The sequence below is a fragment of the Erithacus rubecula genome, assembly GCF_903797595.1.
Source record: "Erithacus rubecula genome assembly, chromosome: 5".
Classification (NCBI taxonomy): domain Eukaryota; kingdom Metazoa; phylum Chordata; class Aves; order Passeriformes; family Muscicapidae; genus Erithacus; species Erithacus rubecula.
This window is the reverse complement of record NC_136687.1, coordinates 59,002,464-59,020,007: the sequence shown is the minus strand read 5'-3', so window position 1 is coordinate 59,020,007 and position 17,544 is coordinate 59,002,464. Positions and strand designations below refer to the sequence as shown.

Here is a 17,544-nt window from a genome sequence, read left to right as displayed (position 1 = left end):
AAAACATTACAGTAAATTGTTCCCAAACTGGAATGGGTGTAAGGTAAGGAGCTGCTGTGTATCAGATTGGCCTTAGATATACATGTATTTCCAAATTAGGCAACTCCCTGATTAGCAAAGAAATGCTGTGTGGCTATTCTAAATTACATGAGCTCCTCTAGCCTACCTAGCAAGTACAAATGACTGGTTGATGCACATCTTTAAGCCATCTGCAAATAACTAAACAGCTGTCCACGCTTCCCACAGCTGTGATTGTTCCTCTGCATGCAATGATGACAAACATCAAATAAAGCACAGTGGAGAACAGAGAGCAGCTGGCTTTGAAAGGGTTTGGGTGGCCAGATTTTCCACAGATGGAAGGGGCACAGTGTTCACTGGAAGCTGAGAGGCACCTTTGCTTCTTACTGTGATGCAGACAGGGCTGATAACTCAGAAAGCAGAAGCCAAATTATGTGGAGAAATGAAAAATAATTAAATAATCTCTTTTAATCGGTATCTATTAAGCAACTCTTTAATGAGATCTAGAATGTATATGTATCTTATTTTTACAATTTCAAATAAAGTGCTTGTTGTAAGGATCACAGTGCTGTGGAAGGGCAGAAGCTTCACCCAAGATGATCACACTGACATTCCTTGCAAAAAGCCTCTGAGCTAAGTCAGACACTGCTGCAGCTTTCATAGATGACATTTTTCACAGAACCACTTTCAGTGAAATTTAGTCAAGGTGTTCAACTTCTACTCCATTCTCAGCAAGAACCAAATGGGAGCTTAACTATAACCATTTGTGCAAACATTTTCCTCAACCGGGCCATGAAGTGTTCTCCAAATTAATGTAATGCAAGAATTAGAAATCATTTAAAAATACCTACTACCGAGTTTTATGATAACTAAATCACTAGCTTAGTAAAGTGAGAAGTGATTTTTAAATATTGGTCTCATTTGCAAGGAAGAACTTTTAAGAGTTGCTGTATTAGTCCAGGTGAGAGCCCATTAAAATTTGCCTCCCTGCTGTCATCACTACCAAGGAGACTATTGCTTTACATATGCACAGTAGCTCCTCTTTTGTGGGCTAATCTACAACACATTTGGCTAGTGAGAGCCAAAGATAACAGCTTTGTGATAGAATTTGCAGACTTGTCTATGCAAAAAAATATTCCTGGTTAGTGGCCAGAAAATGAAAAGCCAACAGTAATCATTATGCTAATTCAACACAGCATTGGTTAAGAACAGATTCTACACTTCAGATGTACAAGGTACTCAACAGGAGATATTTCCAACTAAAAATCCAGTTCTTGCTCTGTTATTTTTGTAAGTATAATAGCAGAAAGATGGTTACATAAATTAGTTAATGGGAATGAAGCTTTTAATTATTTCAGAAAAAGTGATGTCACGCATGTTTAGAAACCAGATAACATAAATTCTCTGGCACCAAAAGTTTCTTTGCACTAACCACCATTAGGAGCCATAATTTTGGAAATAGTTATGGAGTCATATTTTTGTTTTAAAAATTGTCTGTGGACTCTCATAACTTGCATCTCAATAAGTTCTGGTTATTAGACTAGGATAGGAAAAAAAAGAGAAAAAAGGCTGTCTGGGTATTGAATAAAGAGGATGTTTCTAGATGGAAGAAAACCCCCCAACTCCCACTAATTAAAAAAAAAAAAAAAAAAGGGAAATCAAACTGCTTCTGAAACTGAAATTCAGAAACATAAAATATTTACTAAAATAAAATATTTATTCAAACCAGACCTGTAAGATCTTTTCCAGAGAGCAAGAACTTTCCAAAATAGTTTTCTGTTGAAAATCCATTTCACTGCCTAAGAAAAACAGTTCTGATAGAAAAAGTTCCCATTGCTTTTTCTAGCATCCAGTGTGGAGGGAAACAATCTTTTTCCATGAAAGTATGAAAGAGGAGAGACCATAATTTAGACTTTTAAGAATTCATGACAAGGACTGAGGAGAGTTCAGCACAAACCCCTTCTATGCACAGCAAATGTGCTGTGCCTGTCACTCTTCTGATGATTTCACAATTGCTGGTGTCCCACTCCTCTGATCCCACCCTGAGCAGCAGACAGCAGATGCTCTTTAAACCCAGAGTCAGCTGCAAAGGAAAAGCCACCAAAAGAGCATAATCCTGCTCTGCTTCCTCTTACAGCCAGCACTTATGCAAAGCAAATAGCCTTTGGCTCCTTCTGTCAACCTGGTAAGGAGTGGGCAGAAAGGAAAAAAAAAAATCAAAATAGTAGAGATGAAAAACAGGTGCAGAACACATAAGGGAAAGGGAAGAAGGTGAGAAAAAAAAAGGATGAGAAGCCCAGGGAAAAGATTTACTGGAAGCAGGGATAATAAAGAAAAAAACCCCACAAATGAAAGGAGAAAAAAAATTGGTAGAAAATAAAGAGGGTATAGGATTGAAGGAAAGATAAGGCAAGGCAAACACATCAAAGACAGCATTATAAAAAGACATAATGTATTTTACTCAGACAGCTCCTCATTTTCCAGCATGAGAAATTTTGATAAAGTGTTTAGTAAAGGTATGGATTTGATGGACAACCAGATGGTACTTCAAACACAGGGACACATAAAGAGCAATAAGAGACCAGGCACAGAGATTACACAATCCTGCAAAAGCTGCCTGTGACAAGGAAGCTGATAGTGGCAGGTAAAACTAGGAGACAATAAACATATAATCAAAGATTTAAAAGGTACAAGAGGGGAAAGCATACTTTGTGCAAATACAAAAAGCAATCATAAATGTGACTGCAGCATCAGACTATCCTGTTTTAAAGAGTGATTTATTTTTTAGTATAAACACAGACATGCACTAGAAATATGGCCGAAGATTTAAGATTCTCTAACACAGAGATTTTGGAAAGGGCAAAGGAAAAGCAGAAATAATTTCTGTCTTCTAACAGAAACTACTGAAATGGAAAAGGAAGAAGAATAGGAACATTTTAGCTAGCATCACAGGATGTAAAACCAGAGAGATCTTTATCAGATACTGATAGAACTCCTGCATAATTGGAAAATGCAAGAAATCTTTTATAGTGAAACTTGTTAGACAGCCAGAGCTTTGATCCTGAGGATCTGGAAATGCTCTGCTACTATGAGAATAACAATTAGGTGCAAAAGCTTCTCAAGTGCTTCACAAATCAATCTAACCAAAACAATAAAACCTTAGAGCTTATTGTGCTGGGTCTGAACCCAGGCAACCCACAACACATATTCCACTAATGCTGACACATTTCACAGCAATCTTAAGATCAGGCATATATATTAATTGAAGATTAAACAAGGCTCTGGATCCCATTCTGAACATGCCTGTGTAATGTCAGGCACATTCAATGTAATATAACAGTGACCATGTCAAAAAGAAAAATAATTTTTTAACAAGGACTGCAAAATGAAACAACAAATAGAGAAGCACAGTTTAATGATGTGTGATTTATAAAGCTGGAAGCCAGAGATTAATGTGATCTAGAATTCCCTCAATAGTATAATACACATATTATCTGGTGAGATATTCTTACAATGACTTGCAAAAAAGAGATGGCTTGTAAGGAGAGACTTGAACAGTAAGAAGCAAAGAGCATACAAGAAGGGAGGCAGGCTGGGATATGGAACAAATTACGAGCAAGAATAAAATCCTGTACCATTAAGCCCATCTCAGTGACAAATGATGATGGTTCATACACAAGTATGTCAGTAGTAAGGGCAGAAGTGTCTTGGCAGAAAACCACACAAAAACAACTGCTTTGTTATGGAGCACCCCACTGCTGAGGTCCTCTCTCATGATCAAGGCTCACAACACTACGGAATACAAATTAATTTTAAAAAGCTATTTCTCATTAAGTGTGCAGCACAAGGGAGCACTTGCCAACCCACCCTATTCCATGTGTCCTGGAGGAGCTGCATTCCTGTGCAGATGTAATGTTTCTATCTTTGTTTAAGAAATATACAAGACATACTCAAGCTAGGACTCCGGAATTACATGGCTGCAATTTTTGTTTCTGGGGTTTGGGAACTAAAAAGATAAACATTTATTTCCTTCCAATCTTGTATCAAACTGAAAATACCTTTCCAATTTACAGCAGAACTATCATGTACATAAACACAGTTAATCACATCAAATTTGAGACCAAAACTCTGACAGACCCTTAGGTCCAGCAGTATATTTGAGTATCACCATGATTATACTGTCAGAGGCAAATGAACAGGCACTTCACTTTATTGACATTATTCACTGGCCACTCTTGAGAGGGAAAAGAAATGAAACATCATTTTAAAAAGCTATTATCTTTAAGTAGCACAGAATAAAGCATGCTAGCTTTTCATATTTCTGTGTGGAATAGCCATAAAATAAACAGTTTAATTTTTGTCATCTCCTTCATTTCTCCTCAGTTCAGTTTTCTAAGGTTCATTTCAAATAATTTATTGAAGAGGAGACAAAGTCAAGAATGCCCTTGTTAGTTCTCTCCTGTAAAACATAGCTGCATAATATTCATTTTTTCATAAGCAAACAATATTTGCAACCTATCTGTTAGAACTGATGAAAGAAGAGGTGTTTCCCTCATTGTGTTTCTGAACTAAAAACCATTGTTTCCAGCTGCTGGTAGAAACCTAACTCAGTAATTTTCTGGCTGGCTGAAGAATTACTTATACTAATGTGGCCAGTACATCAGATAGTAGATATATATATATTGCTGGTAGATTTAATGTGGTGAATTTTTAAAGTTCAGGTTTCAGCTAAGAGGTTTGGGTTTTCTTCTCCAGGTAACAGAAATCGTAGTTCTCAAGAGAATTACATTCTGAGGCACTACATCCAAATGCACTCATGAAAAGCAGAATACTCTGAGGGGTCCTTGACCTCTGCTCATCCACATTCAGGAGCTGGTCAAACAGTGCAGTGCCTGACCCAAGGCTGAACCATCCAGATTTCATTTCCAGAGAGACCAAAACACTGAGGAGTGAAATGAGGAGAGCACTGGTCATAAACAAAGTCTGGGGTCACATCCCACTGCAGAATAAAGACACAGCACAATAAAGTCTGCTTGCACATAACCAGTTGCAAAATATTTTGCCACTTCCTTCTCCCCACAATTGCCATATAACTCCCCTAGACTGTGACATACAAAGGATGCAGTTGGCTTTTACCCTTATCTTTAGCTGCTGTGCCTTTGTGGAAGTTATGTGAATTTCATATTGCTGCAATGTATAGTATTACTAATTAACATCTTTGTAGGTTTTATATCTCTTGCCTCATAACCATTCTCCTTACACAGACTGCATTTGTTTCTGAAGCACCCCAAAACCCTTTCCTTTGCAAGATGCTAAGCAAAAAGCACTGTGATGATAGTGGATGGTGGCACTGTAGGAAGCAGCCCTGCATTAGTAAGGTGGCAGATTACATGGACTACTCAATCTTTTCCATATCTGATTTCTATGAGTCAATGATTGCATTGTTCCCTCCCTTCTGCACCAAAGGAGTCATCAAGTGACTGTTACTCAAATGTAGCTGAAAGGGCAGAAGTGGGGCTTGTCTTGAAATGAATGCTGTTTCTGTGCAGGTTAGCTATGCAGAAATTATTGGGAAGTGGAGAAATTGTTTGGCTATCCCTTCATAAAGACCTAACTCTTCATCAGCCTGGCTCGTGGTGTACAGAGGCAGACGTCACTTGAAACTCAGTCATCTCACATGACAAAGCACCATGAGCTCCATCCAACAAGTGCTCCACAATAATGGGTTCTTTTAGGCTGTTGCTTACAGGAGAAAAGTAGAAAGTGTCCTCTCACCAGGAAAACTCTTAAGAGTTAGTTTTCTCTCCCTTTTTGCTGAAAATGTTCCCGTCCTCTGGGATGTGAAGGGAGGTAGCACAGAAATATATCTGCATCAATTAGTGAGCCACACTAAGCCAAAGATTGTCACAATATTCTAATTACCCAAGCTAAGATACACCATTTTACAGACAAAGTATCAATGGGACTAGGATAAAGCATTGCTTTCTCCAAAGCTAGCCATTCTCCTAAGGACTATATTCCAAAAGGAAGTGCTCCAGATCACCAGTCAGCAGTTCATGTGGATATGGAAACAGTTTCATTCCTGAGGAAGATTTTCTTCTTGCAGTGTCACTTTCTACTGCAGAGATCTGAAGACAGCACTTGTATGAATGTCACTGTATACAAATGTTGCAGATAACCAAAGCAGAAATCTAACTGCTTTTGCAATTAATAAGCTTGGAGGACCAATGATATCTTCAATGAATCAATATTTCTCCACTTTGTAGGGAAAGCTGTGCCTTGTGACTTGATCCAAAGCTCAATGGACTGTGTCTTTCCACTGTCTTTATTCCCACTGTGGGCTGTGAAGGAGACACACGACCCAGCTGAGAGGCTCAACAAGTTAAAAAGTGTCTCATCTAATGACAAAACTCAGTGCCCTGGCTGAGGTGGCTGTCTCAAGCAGTGCCAGGGACTAGTATTATTTTGTTGATCTAGTCCTTGAAGGTCAAATTAATTCCTTTCAATTCAGTTTAACCTGAACTAGCTGCCTAGTGCCCCCTCCACCCGGCACAGCTGAACACACAGGCAGTAAAGCAGTGTAGAACCTCCTCAGAGCAGAACTAGCAGCACAAGCTGACTCACCAGGAATTCAGTGGGACAGCCTGGCAGCTGAAAATCCTGAATTTTGATAAACACAGGGAACTAGATTTTCAAACACTGCAGAAAGCCAGGACTGCATGATGGATCTAGGAGTTTATCCTGAGTTCTTAAGGATGGCAGTACATCCCAGCAATGCCTCAATGAATAGGGCTCAGAGATGCACCCATCTCCATCTCCCTCTCCCACTGAGAGAGTTTCTATTAAGAAAAAGTCTTGGGTGCCTGGAAAAGAAAATAAATTATGGCAGATTCCGGATGGCTGAAATCTCCAGCCCTCCATTAATTCACACTTGTCCATATGTAAATTCAGTGTGAATGCTCTCAGCACATTTTCCTCATTAGAATTCCACAAAAGCTTAATAAAGCAATTGCCTTAATAAAGATAAAAAATGTAGCTACAATTCTGAATTAAATCTGTAAAGAGAGAAATCTTCAACTTTGGTGTTTAATTTGCACATCAGTACAAATCTGATTTGTTTGGGCAGCTCAAAGCCCAAACTATTACCAGCATATCTTAAAACATGTGAAAGATAAGACTAGCCATTGATCAAGGAACAAAAATCTGAGTATAAAGAAAGACACTGTTATTGAGTTGAATATTCCCAGGTTGAGTCTGGCCCCCTTTGCATCATATGAGATAATCTCTGCACCTCAGAATTCCAGTTGGATCTTAGAAATTATGTAGAATATTACAGACTTCATTTTTACCCACATGTGAATTGTGTACAGTCACAGTTAACATTCCTCCCTTGCCCCAAGCACCTGACAGGTTCCCAAGTTAGAAATGGTCCATGTTTTTTCCCTTAAATATGAACCGTAGAGAAGGAAGTTCTCACCTTGAATCACCTTCTGGAAAGCTCCCTTACTGTCTCTATTCAGGGCTCAGAGGAAATCTTAGGATATGTGCTACAAGTAGTAAGACTACTTCAAATTAATATTAAATTATTAAATGTAGACACAGTGGCTGGGGCCTTTTCAAGCCTAGATAATGGCTAATTTGGTCTGAGTAAGAAAAAACTTCAGTGAGAAACCCCAGCCAAAACCATGGATTATTCTTCTAGAGAAAAAAGAACATCCTCTATATTATTAGAGAACATTTCTGCTAGGCAAGTTGATCTAGGAGAAATGCAAAGCACCTGAAACAGAAATTCTAGATGCTTTTTTTCCTTCTCTGGTTGGAGCCTACTTAGTCAAAAAGCAAAGAGTCTTACAGCTCCTGTGCCATCCTTCAATCCAATGAAAATAAAGATGCCAGTAGCAGGAGAATCCCAGAGCTCCACATTCCCTGTGAATGCAGATGTCATAACTCCACCTCATCCTTCTGGGTGTGCAAGCAGTGACCTCAGCACCAGCTCCCTGAAAGCAAAGGCTTTCCATGGGGTGACAAAATTGGTTCAGATTGCACACTTTGTGCTGTGTGCTCTATAAATAAATCCTGGAGAGTCATATTTGAATATTTCTACAACAAGCTTTGATATAATACTACTCTGGTTTTGATTTGGGGGTGGTGGGAGGGAGGTCTTTGAACCCTCTTTTAATTTCACACACTGGAATGTTGCTACAGTTGCATATAGATTTTAAAATCAGGAGCCACCACATGAGCAAAGGGTCATTGGCATGCACTGTAGCAGAAAACAGGAAATATAATTAAACATAGAGCCATGAGGTAACTTCTTTGGCAAGAGAAAGAGTGCCTTGGAAAGAAAGTGACAAGGGCAATGCACTATGAAATGGCAAAGTAACGTGGTTAAGGCAGGGAATGAAGCACAGGGGTAGAGATGAAGAAACAAGGGTGAGAGGAGCAGAAAAAGAAGCACAAAGAGGTAGAGTGACAACAACAGAAAGAAGGCAAAATATACAGAAGAGAATAATGTATGTAAGGGGGAAAACCTCTAAAGACTAGTATTAAGAGTAAAAGTTACTTAGTAAGGGCAGATGCCACATAGTTATGCAACAGGATACACTTTTCTGTATGGGAAGAGTTTGTTTAAGCTTCTATGAAACCTCAAAAAAATCTGTGAGAGGAAAATAGAAAATAAAAAGGGAGTAACAGCATATTTCTTTTGACTTTTAAATTGCTTTTTAGGTCATATTTCACCCTTCCCTCTCAACCTCCAACTATTTTCCAGGATGGAATTTTCTTCTTCCCACTCCAGGATTTCGCGTGGGCAGAGCACTGCAGATGCTGCTGAACTCAGAAACCAAGAAACTGATTCATTTTTGCCTTGAATCTTGTGCTATCATTTAGACTGAGAACAAGCAAATGTCAAAGGCTTCAAGTTAAAAACTTGCACACAATTTTATGTAGCCTGACCATTCACTTTGTCCCAGAGTAACAGTGGTACCAGAGGGAGAGTAAAATTCTGAATCCCTGCTAGATTGCCAAATATCTAAGAATAATTATTTTTTCTTCTGTTCCATCAGACTTGTGCTCTAAAACTCCTCTCAGTTTTTATCATGTGCAGAGGATAGGTTTTCTCTAAGGTAAGCCTAACAACCATTATTCAACTTCACTGAACAAAAATCCTTGGAATGAAGACAACCTCATCAAATCAGCAAATGAGCAAAGTCCTTCAGTCTCACTGATCACGTTCCTCAAGTTCAGATTAATTAATTAATTAATTAAAGTTTCCTTCCATTTCAGCCTCTGGTGCTGTACAAACCCACTTCTGGGCACCAATTCAGCACTCGGGATTCTCAGAACAGATCCTATAGGATCAAGTAACATAAAAGAAGCTGCTCCAGGGATAATTGATACTATGTTCATATTTTTAAAAACTTCAGTAAGAAAGTTTCCTTCCCCACCTCATCTTAGACTTTAAAACAAACCGAAACTCTAACATTTTAAAAGGTTAGATACTTTTTTTTTTACTCCCACCATTTCTTAATTAAACCCCATTTGTGTGGGAAAACAGTTTAGTGAGTTCTTTAAAAACAGGCAAACCATTAATTAATCCAACATGTTGGCAGTTTTAGAGAAACTTAGTAGAGAAGAACAAACTATGCTGCATCTTAAGTTTTAAAACAGCCTGAGCTATACTTTGAGGGTGCATAAGTACGCCAAGCTCCTACTGCTTTATACTTCTTAGTATATAATCTGTGATACTTAAAGTAGCAAGAAGTATAATCTGAACAGCTGCTAAACCATGGGCAGCTTATAAAACACAGTTTTAGGAAGCTCAAGAGGTTATGAGTCGCTTGTCACACAAAACCAAAGGAAAGCACCAGAAAAAGCCCCATCTTCCATCAATCCTGCCAAAGAAACACTAATTTGCCCAATACAAATGGGAAATCTCTGAAACAGTCTGGACACGAGAGGTTACAAAATTGCTGCTTTTGCACCAGCAGTATTTTAGCACTATGGTTAGGCAACAAATTGCTTCTCAGCGCATCCAAGCTAGCTAGTTTACTGTGGAAATTTAACATGTCATTAGAATAATATCCTGTTTTGCAGCATTTCTGTGTTTCAATTTACCCCAACTCTAGTAAGATTCAACCGGCATGAAACAGCTGGGCACGATTAGTTACTGGATGCAAATCAAACTGAAATTTCACAATAGGTGGCATTTTATCTCCATGGCATAGGCAGCTAATAGACAAGTGACCCCTGGCAGAAAACATTGTCCTTAAATATAAATCTGGTGAACTGTTTTTAAGACATTATTTCAGATCAAGCACTGGTACAGAAACAGTGGGAGGTTTTTTGTGGAAATAAACCAGGGTTTAAGTTACTTCGAATGACTGGATTTGTGACTGGGCTCAAGTTGACAAGCACATGTTGGGACCCGACCCCCCATGTGCTGACACTGCAAGGACAAACTCCACCAGAACATTCACCTGGGCGAGTGAAACACTCCCCCCATCCCAGCCTGGACAACACATCTCATGTTCTCACCAAATCAGATACTCGACATTCCTGCTCAATCTCGCAGCTTTTACACTATCGCAGCCAAGACTGTGGACACCGTGTTCTGTACTTTATTGCACCTCCTGATAAGCCTGCACCACAATACTACAATTTCTCTTCCGAAGCTCTCAGCCACACCTGCCAGAGGACTCTTAGGACACAACCAAACACCGGTGTCCCACTCCTCTGCCTAGAGCCAAACTTTACACGTCCCAAACTTTTCATCCCTGGAGCGGCGGCGTGCATTGCTATGGATGTGCCAGCAGCGCATCAATCCCTTGCCATGGCAGCACGGAGAGGAGCTCCACGGTCCCCACGGCGGGCACCCACCACCCCGCTCCCCGTCAGGAGGTGCGAGGACACCTTCCCGCAGCAGCTCCCACCCCAAGGATGCGGGACGGCAGAGCGGGCTGGAAAAGGGGCTCCATCCCCCCGGGCACAGCCCGGGGCTGGCGCGGCTCACCTGCGTGGGGCATGGTGATGGTCTCGTTGGCGTTGCTGGAGCCCAGATTATAGATGACGACGGCGGAGGCGTTCTGGGCGGCGGCGTGGCGGATCTTGTCCTTGTAGGTGCAGTTTCCCCGCGGGATCAGGGCCACCCAGCTCTTGCCCGGCGCCGGGGTGTTGAAGCGGGTGCCGGGCTCGCAGGCGTCGCGCTCGGCGGGCAAGGCGGAGAGGGCCACCAGCCCGCGGGCGTCCTGCTTGGGCGACTGCTCGCCGTAGCGCCCGCACTCGCTCTTCTCGCTGCGGAGCTCGGCGCCGCCGGCCGCCGGGTCGGCGTAGGTGATGTTGACGAAGGCCGTGTACCACTCCTCCTTCTCGGCCACGGTGAAGTCCAGGCACAGCAGATGCACGAAACAAAAGGACAGCAGCCATGTTGAGAGCGCCAGGCTGCGGCACGCTTGGATCACAGACATTGCCATCTTCATCTGCCGGCCCCCCCGCCCTCCTTCCCTCCCTCCTCCCGCCGCCGGTCCGTGTGTGCGTGCGCGCCCGAGCCGCGCTCCGAGCGGCGCCGTGCGGGGACCAGCGAGAGAGAGCCCGAGCGGAGCGGGGAGGGGGCCCTCCCCTCTGCGGCCGCTGCCTAATTCATGCCGGGGCCGTTTGATTTCCTCGGGCTGGCCCCGTCTCCGCCTTCCCCTCTCCCTCCTCCCTCCTGCCCCTTCCTCCCTCCCTCGCCCTGCCCGCGCAGCTGCCTCCCCCGCTGCTGGCAGCGCGGCCGGGGAGCGGCGCGGAGGGGGCGGCGCGGCGCGGGGGGAGCGCCGGGCGCGCACACGGCGGCGCGGAGCCCGGGGCGGGCTCGGGGCTCGGACGGCCCCGCGGAGGGGCTCCCGGTGGAGGGGGGCTGCTGGCAGAGAAGGGCTCCCGCTGGACTGGGGCTGCTGGCACAGAGGGGGTTCCTGGCAGAGCCCGGCTCCTGGCAGAGGGATTTGTGGCAGAGGCGCTCCCGGGAAGCGCCGGCGGCGGGAGCGGCGCGGCGTCGCCACCTGGCGGGATCCGGGCATCTCCCGGGAGCGCAGCCGGCACCTCCGAGCGCCCGCTTTGCTCTGGTTTTCCCACTTTTCCTGACTGCTCCCTCGTACAGAGGTTTTAAAATACACCCCGAATACGTTTCCGGCTGTAGTTCCAGAAATAGGAAGGACAGGCGCGTTTACTAAAATCAGGTGTGACTGACAGGAGCACAGAAAGCCTCAAAGAATGATGGAGCTGCTCTCTGGAGGCTCTTAGACGATGTGTTTAATTTTGTTTCGGTGAAAGCCCAGACCTGGGGATTTTTAGTGTGTGAAACACCCCAAAAGAATTTTGGCCACGACTGATGCCTTTCAAAAGGATCAAAACGCACCTGGACTCCATGTTTGTTTGTCTGTACTACTGCAAATGATTCCACTTTCCTATTCCTATATTCAGTAACAAAAAAATGTCTTACAAGATGTATAGGTAGTGCCTGTTCTAGCCCCTGTTAGTAAAACCTGCTGCTGGAAATACCATTCACTTTCATTCAATGAGTGCCTGAGTATCTCACTCGTGTCAATATTTGCCTCTTTTCAGATTATGTTCGCAGCTGCCCATGATCCAAGCAAACAAGCCTTAACCATGTTTTACACACACATGCTGCTTTGAAAAAGTTAATTCTCTAAAGCTGAAAAAAAGTGCATTTGGAAGAAAAATGCAAATAGGGGAATAAAATAGAGGCGTTTACAGGGAAATACGGTGATTTACCAAGAAGTCTACCATTAAGCAAGAGGAAAACTTCCCTTGACAGTCCATTCTTGAAAAAGCAAAGTCAGCAAATGAGAAAGAAAAATTGCCATGTTGAACTAACATTGAAATGCAAAAGTAGATGGCAATCAACATTAATTAGAAGGTGTTGAGATTTTGTCAGGGAAGCAAAAGCCCTAAGGGGAAAATCCATTCTTGGAAGGGCTATGGGCAATAAAGCGTTTGTGTATTTAGAATTGTAAGGATTATTATTAGAAGAGGAGTCGAAAAAAGATATATGTTATTAATAAATACTCCAGGATTGTATGTGGAAAGAAAAGGAGGACATGTTTGCTAGATTATGGACTTAAAAGAGAAGAAGCATCTCCTAAGAACATATGAAAAACAGCAGACCCAGAAAAATTGCATGCACCAATAAAATAACAAAAGAATTGGCAGCTGCATTGAGAGAATGCTCTGTATCTTTCACTTTCTTTGTTGGTCTCTTTCTGACACTACTTTAAGTAAATCTTGGCATAACAGGAAAATCTTGAAAGATTCAGCAATCAGTTTCCTGATAAGGTCCAAAATAACTAATTATGTTTACCAGTTAGTTACAGGCTGATTAGGCTGACATTAACCAACTTGAAGAAAAAACAGAGAGAAAAAACCTAGTGTATGGACAAAGTGTTTTCATGGGAAGTTGCCTGCCAAGCAAAAATGATTCATGTTTTTGTGAGGAAGGTACCAGTGTGGTTAGTAAAGTTACACAGCCAGGTCCATAACAGGTTTTTGACAAGTGTGCTAGTCAATGATACATGACATTCTCATTACACTGTAACCTGTTAGGGACCAGAGAAGATGAACTTAGTTGAAACAGAATGTGCTTTAATAGAGCTTAATGTAAAAACACATTTCCAGGTGACAAAGTGCCAGCCACTCTGGAGCACTGTGTCATTTACTCAGCACACAGGGAAGGGTGTAGGGGGTCAGAGTAGGAAAGAATTGTCCTATATTCCTAGGGAAAAGGTATCTAGAGAGGATACAGCTATCCCTGGGTGTTTCAGAGGAGCAACAAGCATGAAATAGTGGATTTTTGCTCCACTTGAAACACCAGTGAGACAAATATTCAAAGCTGTCCAGTTTTGGCATCTGCATTTAAAAAAAAAGATATTGAGAACCTTGAGAGTTTAAGAAAAGATTACTGAGAGGTTACTGAAAATAATTCTACAGTTTCAGTAGCATTGGGTTGAAGGGTGTATCTCAGAATTTTGAATGTTATGTATGACTTTAACAACGTTACAAATTCTCCTCCCTGTTTTCCATGTTTCTGAAGTGACAATAATTCCGCCTGAGCTATACCTTGCAAAAAGCTGCAAGACCATCATATCCAAACTTGAGTATGTGAAAAAGGGTTAATAAGTAGAAGAGAAATAGCATGTGAAGTAGCATGTAGAAACTCAGAAGCTGGATTTAGGCAACAGCTGATAATGAGCAAAGGATACATTGAAATTCACTGCTTGGCTACCTCTGGCATATACCACAACACTTTACCCTTTCATGAGGTAAAATTCGTTAGTTTATATACCCTTTTTGGTTTAAAAGATAATTGCTATGCTTACATTGTGCTGGATCATGTGTCTGTACCAAAACTGAAATGATCTCAAAGGAAATAGCAGAAATTTCTTTAGTTAAAGGTGAGGAATCTCCACCAGGTTACCAAAGCCCTCTGTTATGGAATCCCACAGTGTTTCATGGACCTCATCTGGGCACTCATTGCCAAGAGGTAAACGGCAAAAGGTTTAAAAATAAGACTTTAAAATACTAGGCTGCCTAAATTCTGCTGAAGTGGAGATTTACCTGGAATGTAGGAATCTTTATCCAAAAGAATACTGAAGGTGGCATTGCAGGGTATTAAAAAGTCTATATTGGTGCACTGGCTCCCTTTATCACTGGAGGGAAGATCCTCCAGGAAGCAATAGAGTGTCAAACTTGATGCCTTATTGTCTATAGGACCTAGATATTCCCAAAGGTCAGGTCAGTCATTCTGTGTTGAACTGGGCACAGGCAAAAGCAAACGTATGGAAGATACTCACCACAGGGTGGTGAGAAATCCCTCCTCTCTCTCGTCTCAGGAGGTTCTGGTCAATTCCCTCTGCCTTGTGTGACTGTCCCCAAGGGGTCAGTGGATGGGAGACACTTGGGGTTAGTGCTAACTTCAGTGCAGCCTGGAGGTTTCTTGATGCTGATGGACAGCAGGAAGGCTGACTGAAATCGGATCTCTCTGCGAGGGCTCAGGAAAAGAAGCTCTTTCGCCTTCCCTGGCTGAGACTGATTCTTTTCTACAGCTGGAGAAGAGCAGAAGAGATGTTAACACTGGGAGACCATGCAAAGGATAAAGCAAAACCATCCCCTTCCCCATTTGCTGCCAATACTGTGCTTTGAGCTCCAAACCCTGCTGTGTCAGTTCATTTAGAGAGTTAATTGAGCAATACAACTTTTCTTGCCCTAAGTGACATTGATAATACTCCATCCATCTTCCCATTCATATGCTAATAGCTACATTACCTGTCACTTTATTCCAGAATCCTGCTTCATTCTATTGTAACATTCTCTGAATCACTACATTACCACTGTAGTTCTGGTTTCATTTGCTTAGGTAAATTTGAATGTTCTTGAGAATACTTTGACACTCTGAAGAAAGTTTCTGAGTAATGTCCCAGACAAAAAAAGGATCTGTGATACAGCAAAAATAAACTGTTCACTGGAGTTATAGGAAAAGTTCAATAGAATTTATAGGGAAAGTGATATTTTCATTAAAATACTATGAAAAGAGTTCAAAGGAGCCTTACCTTCTTTGATCTCTATTAAGTTTTCATTGTGAGATAGTGCTCCCTGTGTTCCAAAGGCAAAACCTGCCACATTTCATCCTATTTGTTTAGTGTTTGCTTTCATTAGAGGGTTTTTTGTAAAGTACAATACCCTGGGAGATGGCTACTGATGAACCCCTTTCTGCCTGTTCCTTATGCTATTATAGCTTCCTAAAAATATTGACCATTGAAAGAAGCAGTCACCTTTCTGCAATTTCTTTCCCTTTATAATAGCTCATTCAGCTTCCTTAAACTTTCAGCATTTTCCAGATTTCTCATTGATCTCATCCAGAGGCTTATTCAGCCCTTAGTCAAAATATTGGCTTTTCCCTTGCAAGTTAAAAATATCAAAACATTAGTTTTCTCCTGTTATTAGGTTATTTCCCTTGCTCTCCTATAAAGGGAGGTATTCAAATGTCTCACAGAGAAAGTGAACAGGCAAAACTCAGCCCCAGGTCTGTGGGACAGTCAAGGTGGCACTTCCTGCCATCCCAACCAGGAACTTGATTATAAATTCTCACCTTATGTACTCTCCTCTCTTACTTGTCTCCCTGTAAGGTAGAGCACATGCAATCAAAAATATCAAAGGTTGACCAGGACCCCCCAAGCTTCTGTAATTAACATCTTCCACAGTTCACAGCATGAGGGAACTGCTGTGATGAGCATCTCCCTTAAACAGTGACCCTGACCAACTGGAGACAGCACTTAGATTAACTGTGGAATGGTGCTCAGATTTATATTTCTGCATCTGTGCTCGCTGCTCTGGTGCTGACAGACACAGACAGAGAAGCACAGTCCTGCTGAGGCAGAATACCTTAGCACACAGCTCCAAAATGGTGTCATTCTTTAGTGTTTCAATCATCTTCCAGGGGAGATGTTGTGAAGAACATAAACCAAACTGTAACCAATAAAAGAGATTCTTTCTTAAAAAACAGACAAATTGGAAATGTGTTAATCAAGACTGCAAAATGATAGAACCTGCTGCAGAGAAATGTGTGATTAGAGATGATCATGCTGGAAGTTAATGTGATCTGGAGCAAAGAGAGTCATGCTAAGTGCTTGTTAGATGGCTCATAACATCTGTGGTACAATGATAAATTTTGGAAGCAGAGGTTGCCAGCTCCATGCCATTCTCTAATTCCTAAAAGAAACACAGAGTTGAGTCTTTGTGCAGAAAATAACTCTGTCTGTTATGGGCAATATATAATAAACACTGGTGCAGTTTTCAAATTAGGGAGAGAATCCTGCTTTGCACTATTTTAGTTGAAACATATCAGTGAATATGCTGTGGAACAGAGACACAGATATCCTGCATCTTTCTCTTTAAGCAATCACCAACAAGTCTCTGAATGGAATAATGAAAAATTGATGTATCCAGGACTATGGTGGGAAGGATTTCTTGGGGCAATTCAAATTCAAAATTCAAATGTGCAGAGATTCCTAGTGTTGCTTCAGAGAATTAATTGGACATTCTGTACTAGTACACCTTTCTAATGACCTTAAACAGAGGATTTAAACAGTGCCACATATGCTTGGCCAAATGGAAGACAGTAATATGTTCTCCTGAAAACAGATGGGTGAGGTTACTAAAAGAGATTTCCCAAGAGAGATCACTGGGATTGATCACCATTAACAGGATCATAAATGACCACTGTGCATACAAACAAAATGGGAAATTAATTGACAACATAAAATAAGGTGCCATTGGCAATAGAGAGAAAGGCATGTATGGAGTACAGGAAAACCTTATTGATCCAACTGAGAGAGATGTGGTGCAATTCAATAGTGCATAATGCCAGGTCATGAATTTACAGACTGAAAACACATATTTCTGCTCTTAACTGGAAGCTTCTGGGTTGGGATACTGGTTCATGAAGACAACAGTGTCACAAAGATCCCTTAAAACCCC

At 41.7% G+C, this 17,544-nt stretch overlaps 1 protein-coding gene across 1 annotated transcript in view; it reads right to left on the bottom strand.

The window, feature by feature from the left end:
* Window positions 1–11,811, bottom strand: part of RNF150 (ring finger protein 150) — a 95,470-nt gene extending 83,659 nt beyond the window's left edge. Inside the window, exon 1 of the mRNA XM_079306308.1 lies at window positions 11,030–11,811. Within this exon, the coding sequence (XP_079162434.1) occupies window positions 11,030–11,495 (466 nt within the window). The 5' untranslated portion in view covers window positions 11,496–11,811. The remainder of the gene's footprint in view (window positions 1–11,029) is intronic.
* Window positions 11,812–17,544: the final 5,733 nt, after the last annotated feature.